General features: G+C 34.1%; 1 protein-coding gene across 4 annotated transcripts in view; it reads right to left on the bottom strand.

Moving 5' to 3' along the window:
• The window catches only part of LOC149580032 (Di-glucose binding protein with Leucine-rich repeat domain-containing protein), an 80,165-nt gene extending 71,003 nt beyond the window's left edge, over positions 1-9,162 (bottom strand). Inside the window, exons 1-3 of one of the 4 annotated variants that reach the window (XM_089788572.1) lie at positions 8,667-9,162; positions 4,348-5,563; positions 3,885-4,035 (exon numbers count right to left, since the gene is read on the bottom strand). In XM_089788572.1, coding sequence (XP_089644698.1) covers positions 3,885-4,035; positions 4,348-5,521 — 1,325 coding nt within the window. In that variant the 5' untranslated portion in view covers positions 5,522-5,563; positions 8,667-9,162. The remainder of the gene's footprint in view (positions 1-3,884; positions 4,036-4,347; positions 5,564-8,666) is intronic. The other 3 variants (XM_089788579.1, XM_089788597.1, XM_089788588.1) reach the window with 3 other exon arrangements.
• Between the last annotated feature and the right edge of the window lie 7,827 nt (positions 9,163-16,989).

Raw genomic sequence — 16,989 nt, 5'->3', positions numbered from 1 at the left:
AATCCGACTGAATCACCCACAAGAATCCGAGTTTTCTGCACTCTATATATCTTTCCTTGCAACGTCGATGTGGGATAGTTGTGGCAGAACGAGTTAGGTACCATGAGTACCTCAAATTTCTCAAAAGATAGCCAAATGTGTTCTCATGTAAGTCGCGCATGTTCCCAACGATCTCAATAAAAATCTTTGAATCAATACAGTCATATATGTTTGTGAATGTTGAGCACGTGAACTAGGAAAAAAGAGAGGGCTCAATGATGTTGTATAAATCCCACAATGCAACTCGATTAAGATCAGTATGCACCACAAGTCTTGTGTTAGAAATTAGTGCTAAGGATGTCCTATCTTCCTTGTCAATAAATATGTACGATGACCTTATGGCGCATACACTGGGGTTTCCCTTTGATATCTCCTCCATTAATATTCGGAGACCATGTTAGTGGAGGAGGATTGCTGAAGTTAAGCAATAATTGTCAATTTCTAATTCCTGTTGACTCCAAATGAATTGGCTCTGAAGACTATGCTATTATGTGTTCAATGGTAATGTTAAAATGCAAGTCAAAGACATATTTGTAGGTGGCGAGGAGTCACCACCCGATGTCACATCCCATCGGATCGTGACTGCCCCACCACGTCACCTCTACTTAAATAAAACTCAAACAAAACATAATTTGCCTGCTATCGACCATGCATTTTGGTCAAACATGGCCTAATTAAATTAGTTGGTCAAATCAAACTCATATATTATATTATGCAATAATAAGATAATATGCAATATTAAACATATTTAGTAAACTTACCAATGATATATATATATATATATATATATATATATATATATAAACTTGCATAATGTTAAACATATAAATATAAAATATATATATTTCAATATGTTTTTATCTGAATTGACTATATAAGACTTTAACACACAAGTCTTTCAAGGTTTTAATGCTCATTCCAAATGCATTTACCAAGCCCAATGTCCATGTACAAAACTCATAACCTCACAAGAGTTATCATCACATAACCATGCATTGTCTCATAACACTCAACACACTTTCAGAATTGTTTCCTTACAAGCACTATTGAGCTATACCAAGATTACGGTACACACAAGAAACCATACAAAATCCAATGCAAAACCAAACACTTGTAAGTTCACATGGAACCAAGAAATCCAATATACCACAATAAGACTCCTAAAAGATAACTCATTTTCACGCTCAAATTGGGAAATTGCCCAAAACTAGTTAAAGAAAAGCCGCATCAAGATCAAGTATGCTCAAGATATACAAAACATCCCCAAACTCATACCAATTAAGCATGCTCTCGTATTAAGCCAAACGAGATCCATGGTTACAATACAAATGCTCCAAATCAACAATTCATTCAACATATAGTTGGAAGACATAACTGGACAACAATTGCATACAAGTCACTCAACATGAAAACACCACCAATCTAACTTATCAACAATAAAATTTCAAGTTGATCATGGCAAAATGACCATGAGATCTTCAACAACGTGATTAACAACAAGATTCCATATTATATCCACTTAATACAATTTCAAATCAGAATATGCACAAGACTGAGTGCATACAAGCCTAGAGGCCAAGTTCTTCAAATTTTCATACTAACCCAATCCAAAATCTGGACAAACCCATTGGATCTCAAATGATTCTCATCACAAAAATACGTTTTTTTCAACCAATCAAGCATCCAAACTAGTTCCCGAAAAGATAAGGACATCAAACCCTTCTTTTCTCAAATTTTTCAATAAAATGATCACTCCTCCATTCACTTGAACTCAAATAAGTTTGAAGTAAGATAGATCCAACCCTACTGTCTTTCCAACAATTCTCAATCAATAAACTTGAATTTCAGTTAAGATTTAATAAACTCACCTCCTCATGCCCAAAACCAAGAAAGTGAGAAAAGTTGAGAAATTCGTCACCAAATGAAATGAAAATTTGGGGAAAGGGAGAGCTCAAAGAGAGATCCATTGCTTGAGTACCCACAAAAAGATCTCCACTTAAAAATCTACAACCAAAATTTTAAATTTCCACGAGGGTTTTCCAAAAATTTCCTTGAAATTAAAAGAGTGAAAATGAATAGATGAGTGAAAACATCCAATTTTCATATATTAAAGACTCATATAATATTTTGTATAAACACATTAAAAAAATCAAATTAAAATCATAAAATAAACTCTAAAATTAAAATTCAAGTCAAAGAATTTAAATTCCCAATAAAATAAAACACCCAAAAACTAGCCAGCGACCACAAAAATTAACAATAATATTAACCGGCAATGCCATTCAACATAAAAACACATAATTAAAATCATATCTTGACCGAAAACCATTACGAACATCACAAATCAAACCACACAACCAAATTCCATGCCTCAACATGCCAAACAAAGTTGTCAATTGTTAGCACCCGATAACTAGATGGCCAAAATAAACAATATGGCAATGGGTGCCCAAGCTAGAAATGACAATTGTGGCAAGAAAAATTGATTGGCCATATGATTAACTTCATATTTAACGACCATCGCGGTTATATGTGTGAGTGTGTTTCTTTTTGTGCACGCTCAAACCAATCGATTCAGGTTCGTGAGTTTGCCAGCAATTCCAGTCACTGTCTAAAGTTTGCAGTTTCAGTGCCTGCACTCTTTTAAATTTGATCTGTAAGGTTGGTTTGAATTAGTCTATATTGAATGCTGGTAGATAATCAGAGATTAATATATTGAAGTTGTGGGTCATTCTGATGATTGATATTTTCCAAATCTAAGTACTTTCTTTCAGATCTACAACTCTACTATTATGTTTAAGAGTATAATAAGTGATATATAGACCTGGGGACAGTTAGCACTTAGCAGTGACACTTGATTGTGATTAATCTACAACCTCAGAGCTTGAATTGAAGGGTTACTTATTTTTTCCTCCAACTCACCAAACAATGGCATCTACCAGACCCCAGGCAAGATATTTAAATGTAAGACATTTCACCATAGCTCTTTACATCTGTGTGAGGGACTGATTACACACTATGATCCTTGTTTATGAACATCTTGATCCATTGCTCCCTCTCTGGTGGCTATGCTGTGTTATGCAGGTTTTGCTAGTCAAGTGGATGACAAAGTAAAGCCTAGCTAGCATTTGCCTTATGTAACCATTATATAAATTTACCGAACCAAGAACATGGACCATTGCCTGCCTTGCCAATTACGTAAGATCATAAAGAATAAATTATTCACTGATGAAGTGTAATAGATGCAGAAGATGAGGGCTCCAATGTACAAAATAGATAATGTTCTTATCTTTGCACTCTTCCAAATATTGCATGGCATGAGCTACAGAAAAAGATGAATAAAGTATAGGTTTTCAGGCTACCAATATGAGGGAGTCCCAAGAATGGTATCCCCAAAGGCAAACTAAACTGGCACTGTTCTAATGCTTCCCTTTTCCATTAGGAGCCTGTAATGCATCAGTAACATATTTATGTTGTGGTTGGAATATCAGCTTATGAAGCTACCCTTACTCACACAAAGGAATAGCATTTAAAACGAGAAGTCTGACGTATGTAATAGATTAAGAAGCATTTCGTGCAAGCACATTCACAGTTTCAAATAATTTGTGTAAATATTTTCCCTTCAATAAACAGAAGCTGCGTAATCTGGAACTTGGATAGAGTCTTGAAATTATAACCCATTTTGATTCATTGTTGGGATTATGAAGCTTGAGATCCTTCAAAGATGCTCTATGCTGAAAACAATGTCAACCCTGGAACTGAATCTTTTTTAAGTAGCTTATATTCTATTCCAATTAAATTGTGGAAAATAAGAAAGCATCAAAGAAGAATAGATTGAAACTTACAAGTGAGTTATAACAAGAGCTGAGCTATCTTTATTATAATTACATGTCACACCTTCCCATGCATCCCACGTAGAAGGAGCGCATGGATCTCCATTCCATCCCATTCTATCAGGAATTTGAAAAGATTCTTTCAATGCTCTCATAGCGACAACTGCAAATAGGAACTCCAACTCCTTAAGCTACATTAAAGAGGCTATACAAAGAAAAACATACTAATAGAATTTTGTTTGGCTCTTCCTATATATGTCATAAATACTAAAGATACCAATGCCATGCATGAAGCTCATGTGAATCTATCCTAATTGTGCAAACCTACCAGCATAAGGAAAAGCTGAGATCAAGTTCAGTACCTTTTATGAAACAACTATTTATCAAAATCATATTCAGCTAATAATATGAAACATATTGTTTCTCCTTTACTTGTATCTAGAGATCTGTATAAAAATCTTAAATCCCAGCTTACCTTCTGATGTTTCAGTTGCAAGATCCATGGGAATCAATGCATAGTTCTCAAGACCACTGATTATTGGAGTTCCAGTAACAGGTACTAACTTTATGTTTATTGTTGGATTGGTTAAATTGTGAACAATGTGCTGCCAACGAAATGCAGTGAAGCTTCCTACTTCCTTGAAGATATCTATCCGGTGTAAATTTATGTCATTGATTATAATGTCAAACACTCGCTGCCCAGTAGCAGTAATACTTGAATCAATCTCTGCAAAGTGAAACCAAAGCATGTAATCCAACCTTGTATCAACAGATAAATGATACTCCAATTCTCCACTGGAAATCAATGTATGAGCAGTTTGATACAAATGAACTGGGAAATAATCATGAGCTTGATTGGTACTCTTTATTAGATTCTGGGTTGACAAAACCTTTCTTCCATTGTGGCTGATAACCAAATTCATATCTGATTGCCATGCACGCCCAAAATTATCTGTATCATTACTAAATCCTGGACCAAATGAAGCAGAGCCACATGTCAAGCGGCCATAATTCACCAGGATGACATCCTTACCAATTGAGGGTGAAGCATAAGACAATGGATCCACCTGAATAATTTCCAATGACCCAATAACAGGGGCATCTGTAGCAATGCTATACAGGCATACCGTAGCTTCACCATCTTTAACAAAAGCAAAAAGATCTGAGTAAGCACCAAATTTGGCATTTTCTTCTAACCAGGGTGATCTCCAACTGAAGACAAGAGTTCCCTCCACTGAAACTTCAAAGCTTGGGCTGTGTTTCCTACTGTCATAATTGTCGTATACAAAAAATGTCCGTATGTAATATCGGCCATCGGGAACTTTGACTATATAGCAATTTTTTTTTCCCATTGCAATAGGAAAGAACCTCAATGTTCTCTCTTGCTCTTGCTCAAAATTGTGAGGTTCAGAAACTAATCCTGGTGCACCTCCAGTAAAGAACCTATCTGACATCCATGACAGATTGAATTTACTGGTGAAATTACTGTACCCACCACAATCAATCCGTAACACAGTATCTGTAAGAATTTCAAGTAACACAAAAATTTCAGGGCTCTGTAAGACTGCCAAGAAATAACTCAAATTCAAAGCTCTGCTGTTATTTTTGACCTCTATCACAGTAATACAGAATGAATGGATTTCCAACATCAGTCACTTGAGCTATGAGTAATAGTTACAGAAATTTCCTACCTACAGACGGCACCACAACAGTTGGATCAGTTTAACCAATAATAAAAACCTGCATTGAAGTCTTAATCACTTCCATAAATACCAAGTCAGAAGCAAAATTGCACAACGCTATCTCATTAACATTGGCACATTTATATTTACTTATTTTTGTCAGAGATGAATTCATAAAGACATTAAAAGTGAAAAAGACATCTGTATCAAGTTTATGGATGGAACCACGGAGATTTATACAATTTGATACATAAATAATGGAATTGTTAAAAAATTAAATAAACCAAGGTGGCTTTCCACAACAAATTAAGTGATTCAGTTACAGTGGGCTCTTAGCTAGCTATGTAAGATGATAAACTTCCCATGCTGAAATTTGTCTGTAAATAAATAAGTTAGCAAAGGCAATCCGTTTGGTGCATGTTAGAAAGATGTTGATTTGAAATTGCAACTAATTACAACCTCAATCATTTCCCGTAGTTTTAAATTGAAGTGGATTCGAGGAGCAATGCCACTGCAGGGACAGTGCCGTGCCACAGAGGGCGAAAGCATTCGCATACCGAGTACCTGTTCCATTATTTATGGAGCAGAAGGCATTGCAAAATGTGATTATTCCAGAAAATGCAAAAAAATCATAATCATGTCTTAAAAGACCAATACAATCACTATTTAGGAAATAAATTTCTAGCAGTTCAGGAGAAGGAAAGGGGTGGAATGTTTGCAGTCACCACTTTTGAGAATTTGTAGCCCGAATCTTTTGAATTGATGTTAAGCCTCTTTAACAAATTTTAAGATTTCATTTTGTTCACACATTGTGAGTCTGGTTTCCAAGATGAAGGCATTAGGAATTAGGAATGCAGTACTTACAGAATTTTCCTTCAAATGAGTTGTGACAATCCCAATTGTATACTCCTATAAAATATCATGAGTCAGATTCAAAATTTATTTTGTCATGTGTCAGACTCAAAATTTCTCATTTCAGCAAGCTGTTTTCCTACAAAGGGATTGTAAATGTGCAAAGCATGTTGAGAAAATTACAGAATCCAACCTCCATGGGACCCCTGCCTAATATGGTGAAACAGAAACCATTTGAGCACTAGTACAAATAACTTGGTGAAGGAAAGCCAAACAAATACTCCCGAGACAGGCAATATTGTCCTAGGAAAAAACTAAGCGATGCATACATACTATACATGATAAATAGCAATCTTATCGAAAATAATCTAACATGGTGTAATCTAAACTTTTACGGCAGTTAAGAAACCTGTTCTTTGTCTCTATTACATTCTTCCTGCAAAACATACTTTGACCATAACAGCTCCTATTTAAGGCTACCAAATACATTTGTAGATTTTTAGAGATGACAGAGATGAAACTAACAGAAGCAGTGGACAATATCCCCGGAAATTTGACTGTGATGTCATTTTAGAACAGCTTAAATCTTAAATCTAATCATTGCTACGAATTTCTAGATCTAGCCTGACATTAAAGTCATGTTCCTTTGCAGTTTAATCATATTTCCAATATAATTCAAGCATTTCTGATCAAAAAATTGCGAGAACAAAAAGAAGAAGCATTCAAAATAAACTTAGTCAGTATCAAATCTCTGCTTAATCTGTTCCTGACTACATGCTCTCCAGCATTTTCTTCTACTTTTAAATTTTAAAAAGACAACAACACTAATAATTTTCCAGTAGAAAGGACATCCATCAATGCAGAATCTATGCATTTTTACTCTTTTTATATAAACATAAGACAAGAAATCTTTTGGACTCAATTTTTTTTTTAAACAGCACATGAATCATACTTTTGGACTCAAAAAATATAAAAATCACCTAAATGATATCAAAGCTCTGTTTTCTGGAGTCCTGAGAACAGGCTCTCTGGATTTTTCTTTCATTTTTCAATTGAAAAATTTAACAAAAATAAGAAACTCGGAAAGTACTGAACTCCAAGCAGATCCTCCGCATTTGAATCAGATAAAACAATATCCGCAGTACTACAGTTCTAAATAAATCAGATATCAGAGCAGATCCTCCGCATTTGAATCAGATAAAACAATATCCGCAGTACTACAGTTCTAAATAAAGCAGATATCAGAGCAGATCCTCTATATTTCCACACTTTCAATTTGAATTAACACAGATCAAACGAATTTTCAGGCGTCAAAGCATTATTAGTTAAGCGGGCATTAAAACAGCATAGAAAATCGGCCTACTGTACACTTATATTCCTTCTTCCTAGATTACTGACTACAGCCATTCAGCATGCTCTTCTAAATTTTAAATTGAAACGAATAAATTAACAATTGAAGAACTTGCCAGTAAAAATATGTATATTAAACGCAGAGATTATTGCAAATTTATCGATACGAGTCGGAAGATTTCCACAAATTTATCGATGTTCTTTCACTTCATCTTTGTCTTCACTTTACAGGAGCAGTGAAACTCTATTAAAACACAGTTTCGAAAACGGAACTTCCTCTGCATTTCTCATATCATATACAAATTTACAGATTCCGTCACATTGTCACGAAAAGAAATCGAAAGGATATAAAATGGGCACGGCTAAAGAACTTTCCAGGGACGTAAATTATGAAACATGAAATCAGATAGTAAAGTGCCTTCCCTTTTACAAAACACTTTGAAATCATCTTTTTCCCGTCAATTTTCACATATTCACCTGGCAGCTAGGAATATCTAATCCACTAAAGTTAACAAATATCTTTTCCTTTAATATTTTCGTACACATTTCCACAGATTCGCCCTGCATCACAAAACTAGGAGTCTAATGTGAATTTCTCATTTTAAAAGCATACTTTCAATTCATTACTTTCTTAATAATTTTCCCTCATCAGCTGACATTTTCTAAATCTTTTCGTAGGCTTTTCCACAGATTCGACCTGTAATTTCATAACTAGGAGTCTAATGTACATTTAATATTTTTAAAACATACTTTCATCATTATTTTCTCAATGATTTTCCCTCATTTTCTAAATTGAAGTGCATTTCTGTTCCCGATTCATAGTCACCATCACAGATTAAACTCACATTCTCGAAATTAAACTTCAGAGGACTTAGTATGAAAATAAACACAAATGCAAGATAATCCTTACCGAAAGGATATTGACCGCAAACGAGAGCAGAAAGAGAAGCCAAGCAGAGCCAAGCAAGGAGCGCCATTAACTCCAACGACCGTAAACTACCTCCAAATCGCACTTCACAGAAATCCAGAGGATAAATTCACAGCAAATAAAGTCGATAAGATTTCTCCATCTCCTTGAATCGTATGTGCATCAAGCTCGGGCAGAGGCTCACGTGTCTGAGGGTTTCGGATCTCAGAATTTCATAATAACGATCTCAGTGCCATTCATCTACAGCGGCAATCTAGGGATTTCGAAGTCGCGACGTCTGGAGAGTGGTGACTTTAAAGAGTCAATGCATAAATAGAATACGCTTTACTGCATGAAGCTCAACTGCCATAGTGAAGTGGTTGCTTCCCCGCCGTGACTGGCGGTGTCACGACCAGAAGTTTTCACACAACCATTTTTGTCTTCAGACGCATAAGTCAGATTAGTGGGCCTGCCGTTAGACAATATGACACTAAGTAGTAAAAGTGATGTATTAAATCGAGCTTGTCTTTATTATTAATTACAATTAGTTATCAGTTTCTGTTGTACGCACGTGTATCACGTATACCTTCGAAATGGGTATTGAGGGGGCAAAATGCGCATGATTAGACATAATTTGGTTTGTATTTGTCAAGTATTAAAATTTCAAAAATAAAAATATAAATTAATTAATTAATTGTATAATCAAGTATATTTTTGATTGCATAAATATTGTTCTATAAGTTAGTTTGTGATATTGCTATCTAGTTTTTTGGCTAATGTTTCATGAGTAGTGATTCACACAAACTTATATTTCATTAGAATAAATGAAACACTTAGTACTCATTATATCTAGGTGATGCTCACGGAGGGGAAGCATCGGACTTCCAGGGAGGTCACCCATCCCAATACTAATCCATCTCAAATGCACTCTACTTGCAATCCCATTTGCAAAACCTTCACCAAGTGTTGTGCCTTAGGAACCATTCACTGGAAAGCCCATTAAGCTCACCAATGATAAGTAGGAGATGTTTTCCATAGCAAGTCAAATTGTGATATTGCTATTAGGATTTAAGATTTACCTTGTTAGCTTTTGAGTTGAAATCATTGACCCATGTTTCATGAGTAGTGATTCACACGAACTCATCTCTCATGAGAATAAATGGAACACTTAGCAGACATTGGATCTTTTTTGATGGTTTAGTACAAGTATAAATGAAATCAATTGAAAAGGTCATTATCAATTTTTATTTTTATTTTTGAAAAGGTCATGCTATTGTCATATAAAAAAATTAAAAGTTCTAAATGTATAGATAATCCAATCTATATATATATATTATTATTCTCATCTTAACATGTAATACATGTTTATAAAAGGATATTCTAGACTATTTTATATATATTATAAAATATATGCAAATTGTTGATAAGATGAACATAGTAAATCATATTACTTTAATATTAGTATTTTATTTTATTTGGTTATCTTTAATAATGCATAACCAATGCAAATCCAAGGCACTTTTGTTCTTAAAAGTATCTAGAGAGCCTGGGAAGCCATCAAGCCTTAGCTTCGTTGGGCTAGTGATGGTTTCAGGGATGAGATGTTTATGAACCAACACAATAGTTGGTGATCTCCCATATTTGTCGTGCAAGGAGTTCCACTGTCTAAAATCCAAGGTGTCAGTGTGCAGTGTTTTTTTAAACATGGCATTAAGACTCGCAAAGATCTGCTCTCCAAAGTTATCATGAGTCTCATAACATGGGAAGATATTTAGGTCTAGTTTCGTCTGACTCGACCAAATTGTCAAACTTTTGACCTATTTGTCTTTGTTTTGCCTTCTCATATGCTCCACAAGCTTGGTATCTAGCTTGTTAAGCCATGGTGGAAGGAGTGGAAATGGTATCTGTCTACTCCTCTTGTCAATTACAAGCCCAAGATGGGATACCTTTGGCTAGTGCTACATTTGACTATGGTTGATACTCTCAACCAATGTTGGCACCTCCAATCTTCACAACAAAATAAAAGTTTAATACTATTTGGAATGTCATCATTGAGCTAAAGATTGCACTCTTTGTTTGGTTTGTTTTGTTCCAAGGATTACATCTAGGTCCTCAGCTCGAGCACTTGGGTATTCCTGACCCTTGTTGTCCCTTTTGTGGGAAACTTGAGTCTTTTCTCCATATCTTTTGGATCTATCACAAAGTCCAACATTATTGGCTCTGGATTCATGACTTTTCCAATCCTTTTAGGTCAAAGTTATTTTTGTGGCACATGATCTTGTTGGGAGATTCGCCCATGATTCCCTTCAAGTATACCTGGACTTGGTATGCTTTCATGGTGGAGATTATGTTCACTCTTTGGAAGATAGAAATGTTGTTCTTTTCATTGACTTCTTTCTATATATAAATGTTTGTATGTATATTAAAACTTGCATATGTAACAATGTAATGATGTAGATACAAGTACAATCCAATAAGGTAGCCCTTGAGGTGGCCCACCTGCAAGAGTTACTCATCACTGGGGCAACATGTTAGGTACGGTTGCACGAGTTCTATCAGATTATGGTTCCATGGATCAGACTCTACCCCGTGGTCGTCATCGGGGTCGTAGTTCTTCTACTCGTCACTCATGGAGACACACTCTCAAGGTCCCTGTCGCTCCCCTAGTGGTGGCTTTGATGGCCGACGTCGATGGTTCACCTCTCTGCGATGGGGTTCTGGCTGATCCCTAGTTGCTCCTTCTGTTGTGCATGTTGCCTCTAGTTGGCCTTCTTCCAATCATGATTTGAAGTAGTCATTCCCCCACCTGGTGTTGGCAATCTCACCTCCCAAGGTAGAGGGAGAAGAAGAAAAAGAAAAAGATGTTGTTGATGACAGGTGGGCTCCTCTTGAGCCACCCACTAACCCTGTTGATGTATGGGGTTCTAACGAGTGCCATGATCCACCTCCCTCGCATGAGGGCATTTTAAATATTTTTTTAATGAATAGTTCTTAGCTTTTCGGCTTTGCCATGTGAACTCTCACACGGTGATCCTTGTGTCCTTGAGCCCTTTTTTGTGAATATGTAACTTTAATATTTTAATTAATAGAAAGGGACTATTCATCAAAAATATTATAATTAATAGGAAGAGTCTACAACACAATTGTAAATTGTGAGCTTCTATCTGGGAGGCCTTGGGTTGGAGACTACTCAAACTTAATACATAATAATAATTAATCTCAACAAATAATAATAGAATACCAAATAATTTAGACTTTGACTCATTAGCTATCAAAATAAGATATAATTGATAACTACGAGATATTTTTTACTACAAGTCAAATTTTGATATTTTTATAGCAAGTCAAATTGTGATTTTTTTATATAAGTCAAATTATACACTTTTTTATTCAAACATATTGACCCATCTTTCATGAGTAGCAGTTAACTCAAAAATCACATAGTTGAATTTGATTACAATATTTTTATTTTTATTTATGAATAATTAAAATATTAAATATTATATTAATATTAGTTATTAAATTTAATGTAGATTGTAATATTACAATATTTTATTTAATATTATATAATAGTTAATTAAAAAATAAAAATGATTTTTATTATAAGTATAACCTTGTGTTGTCATGGTAAAATGATTATACTATTAATGGTGTAATCAAAGTTCAAGTCCATATGTTAATGCTAGTTTGGGCCCACCTTGTTAGACATGTTGGATATTAATTGACGAGAATAAATTGGTGATCATGTTGGTGGTTTTGGAGGAGTTTGGAAGTGGTGGTGTTGTGAGGAGGTGTGGAGGTAAGTGTTGATGATAAGATTAAGGAATGAATGACCCAAACCATTATTGGGTTGGGGTCCTTGTTGGGCTTTTGTGAGCTCATATGTATGGATTGTTAGGTTTGCAAATAAGGTCCCCCAAATTGAGGCATCACTAGTTCATAACTCTAGTCAAAAGTGTTTATTGACCAAAAAATATGGTTATTATGAATTATAGTAATAATATTAGATGAAAGAAGTTTTTTTTTAAATGGAGCTGGGGATATGGGTTGATTTTTCACTATATTTAGGCTTAGTGTAAATTATAATTATGGTTTTTGAAAGGGTTACAGTGACAATTGGGCTTAAAGAAGAATTAAAATAAGTAGTACATGAATTAAGGTTAAATTAAGTAGAATATTAGAATAAATATTTATATAATATCAAATATTACAAAATAAAATATTGTGATGTTCTATTTAATTTAGTTTAATTTAATTTTCATTTCATAATGAAATTCGAAACATTTAGTTTTTAAGGGGATTTGATATCATTGTTTATATTTGTTCAATTGAAATTGTGAAAGTATACAAATGATATCTAAAATGTTAACAAATTATTATGGGGCATAAAAAGAGCACATGTATCAAGACCTTTGAAGCATTTTCATGAACAAAAAATATATGACATCAATTATCTTCTAAAAATTTGAGATTTTATTCCTTAAACCTTATGTTTGGCAAATTGTTTATCCTTCCTCATTTTTCTCATAATGGTTGTATTATTCTCAAACTCTCTAAAGATTTTGCATTAAACACCATAGCAAATGAGAAACCCATTTTTTTATCTTATCTTATATTAATTATGGCTTTTGAAAGAGTTGAGGCCTAAGATTCATGTATTCTAAATACTCATCCCAATCTTAATAGTAACTAAAATTTCCCATCCTTTTTGTATTGTTGTTATGAGAATTATAGTTAGATGTGTACCTTCTTAAAATGGGCACACTTGCATGTTAAGACAGTTTATTTTTAGGTTTGAATTTGGGCTTTGTGCTTAGGAAATTCACTTATCTTATTTATTTTTCATCTCCTATGTGTTTTTTTCCCTCTCTACCTCATAAGCCTTTTTAATGAGGTTCTTTATATTCTAATCTTGTGATTTGAAGGATTTTTTAGTCATCTTTTAAGTTGCGAAATCATGCTTCATAGCTAATCGTCGAATATCCGCTTGGAAAAGTTTTTAACTATTTTATGTCACAGTCAACCAGGAGGCTCACATGACATCTTTGTGGTCAGGATTTGTGAGAAAGTCAAGATAGAGAAACAACAATTGTTTAAGTATTATCTCTTTTCGCTACGTCATGGGCTTAAGTTTTTAACATCAAATTCAAGTGGTAAAAAAGAGATTAACTATTATTGCATCATAGTAGGGTTCTCACCATGGTTTTCTAAGATAACCGAGTTGTTGCCAGAGGATTAAAGCATAGCATGTGGTTAAATTTTGTTGGGTCGTGGCACTTCAAATCTTATAAGAATTATTAGTTGTGAAGCAGTGAAACAATTATCTTGACTATGTTCACTACTTCATGGGTCATTTTCAAGCAGTCCAAAATGAAGTTGTGAAGAAACGATGAGGGTGTTGGCAAAATTGTATATTAGATTTCTTGATGGTTTTCATTTATGGCAACATATACTCAGGATTTCATTCATACATTCAAAGACAAGAAATTGTCTAAGTATTAGACAATTTGTAGGATTATAGTGAACAGATCTTAACAATAAGAATGATGTGTAGAGAGTTAAGCTTATGCACAATTAAGGAAGGTTTGTAACATTATCACAATGATGTGTACCAATGCACATGTGCGTGTGGTTAGTACAGTTCAAGTTACAGTAAGTTTAAAATTGTGTTAGTATTTAATAGTGCAAAACATAGCATAGCAGAAAACAAAGTTGTACGACTTTAGGAATTGTTTTGATTTCAAGAAATAATTACTAAGTCATGTTAAGCCAACTATATGGATATTATTTTTTATTATGTCAAGTGTGTGAAGACATGGAAGCCGACTAAGCAACAACTTGTGAATGCACAAAGTATAAGTAAAGATCTTATGTTGCACAAATAATGTGTAAAAAGTGTGTTGCGCAATGAATGTGTGTAATGCATAGATACTGTGGAAGTTGCATGATTAGATGTGACATGCAAACTATTCTGAGAACCATCTGTGAGGCTTATGTGATGCAAAATCTAATATAAGATCAAAGCAAGTGCGAGTTATAGTAGCAAGCAAGTATTGTATGTATATCTATTCTATGAAGGAACTAAATTGTATAATTGCATGTTAGGGTAGTGGGCTCTTCTTGAGTAAATTATAATTGTTGTAGCAACTCCTAATAGGGTTGAGGCTTCTAACAAGGCCTAGTCATCTAACAAGGACTCGAGACACTATATGTACTTCATAGACTCTTAACAGGGTCAATATCCTTAACAAGATTCTATTGTTTAGTGAATCATCTAGTGGGTATCATCCCTACTAGGATTTTCCTTGGCCAGGGTTTCCCTAGTTAAAAAATAATGGTCTTATGAGTTCTCCATGTGTATGGTTATATTTACTGTTCAACATTGTTGGTTTACTTTCATATGCAAGTTATAAAGTAATTAATAATATTTAGTTGTGGGCAAAAGTTTGTAGAATACTGATTCACCCCTCCTCTTAGTATTATCTATTTCTAATAATTGGTATGAAAGCCCAATTACTTTGAAGAGGCTTAACAACTTAAGTAAGATCCCAATGAATATGCAACAATTGAAGAAGAATCTTGAAGAAGCTCTTGAACAGATTGATCTTCTTATTGAAGAGAGAGATAACTTGAAAGATAGATACAAAGATGCAAAAGTTTACCTTGGCAAACTGAAAAATGAAATTGATGATTTGAAATATGGCAAGGAACCATTTGCACAAAATAGTGACAATGATGATATAGAAAATCTTAAGAAAGAGAATGGGATCTTGCAACATGAGTTGAAAACTGTTGAATTGAAGTCAAGTCTTAAGACTAACGACAATAAGAGTGAACCTAATCCAAAATCTCACAATGTAGACCTTAGATCCCAGTTAATTCAAGTGCCATCTGAATTAGATTCTATTAAGATAGAGCATGCAGAATTGGAAAAATGCAACATCATAGTGAAAGGAGATTTGACACAAGCTACATAGTATTAGAGAAACTTTACACAAGTTTTGCGAAAATTGATGAACATATGTTTCATCAAAGACCCTCTTATGACATGACAAGCCTTGGATATCTTCTTGGAGAGAAGTTAGTAAAGAAAGATGAGATTAGGACAAAACCAAATTCTATAGCAAAAATTCCTATAGAAAAATGCAAGTGGTCTAATGAAGTTGAGAAAACTAAATTGACAAAGAAATTTGATGAACTTAAAACAACAGAGCAAAATGAAGAACGTGAGCAAGATGATTCCTCCAAAGAGGTAAGACATGAATTAAAGGTAGATGTTTCATATGCAAAGAAGTTGGACATATGAAGAGAGATTGTATAGGTAAGTCTTTTAAACCTATTACTAATTCCTATTGTTATAATTGTTATGGTTATGGACATAAGGTAGTAGAATGTAAGAAACCTAAGTTTGTTGATGATAATAAGAATAGTAGAACATTTAGGAATACTAACCTTGCAGGTAATGGAAGAAGTAGATCACATAGTAAATCTAATGATGGAGAGAAACCTGATGGTGAGAAAAAGTAGATTATTTTTTACTAATGTAACAATCTTGGACATATTGCAAGGAATTACAGAGCACTTGAAAGTTAAAATGAGAAAAATTAGAGGAGAAATGCACCTGTATGTTAGTTATGTAATAACTTTGGACACACAACAAGATTATGTAGAATGGATGGAAGGAACTTTAATTGGAACCCTAATCACAAAAGAAACAACAACAAGAATGATAAAAGGAATGAAAATGGAGGTAACAATAGTCAGAAAGAAATAGTCAAGGAATATGTTGAGGAATTCAAAGAAGCATTTGTGAAGGCTTGTAATCTAGAGAGTTCACAAACAGTATTGGAAGAACAATTCTTTGATGCACCTAATGGAAAGTTGAAGTCACAGATTATTTGTGACTCAACCTGTTTGAATTAAGTTATTTTCACTAGTAGTAGGGCATTAGTGGTTAGAACTAATGCTAGAGAGAGAGTTAGAGATTGCACAGTTAACAAAAGGTAGAAGGCATAGAGAGAAAGCTATGGTTCACTGTGCAAGTCTTGATGTGATCACAGTAAGTGAAAATTGTAAGATCAAGGTCATTGGTAAACAGAGAGAATATTATGAGTTTATGGTAGATACACATTTATTGTGCAATGCGATTTGAAATGATTTAAGGATCATGAACAAGATTTGATGTACATTTGCTCATGCAAAGTGTCTTGAGAAAATTCAAGAGTGATTTGACAACAATTGAAGTGTGAAGCAAATTTATGAAGATGAAAGTTGCAAAAGCCCAAAAATCATGAATTCAGGGTATTTTACGGTGTATTGAATCCAT

The sequence above is a fragment of the Cupressus sempervirens genome, chromosome 1 (genome assembly GCF_028749045.1).
Source record: "Cupressus sempervirens isolate cs-2001-9-10 chromosome 1, ASM2874904v1, whole genome shotgun sequence".
NCBI classification, from domain to species: domain Eukaryota; kingdom Viridiplantae; phylum Streptophyta; class Pinopsida; order Cupressales; family Cupressaceae; genus Cupressus; species Cupressus sempervirens.
This window is presented reverse-complemented; position numbering and strand designations above follow the sequence as displayed.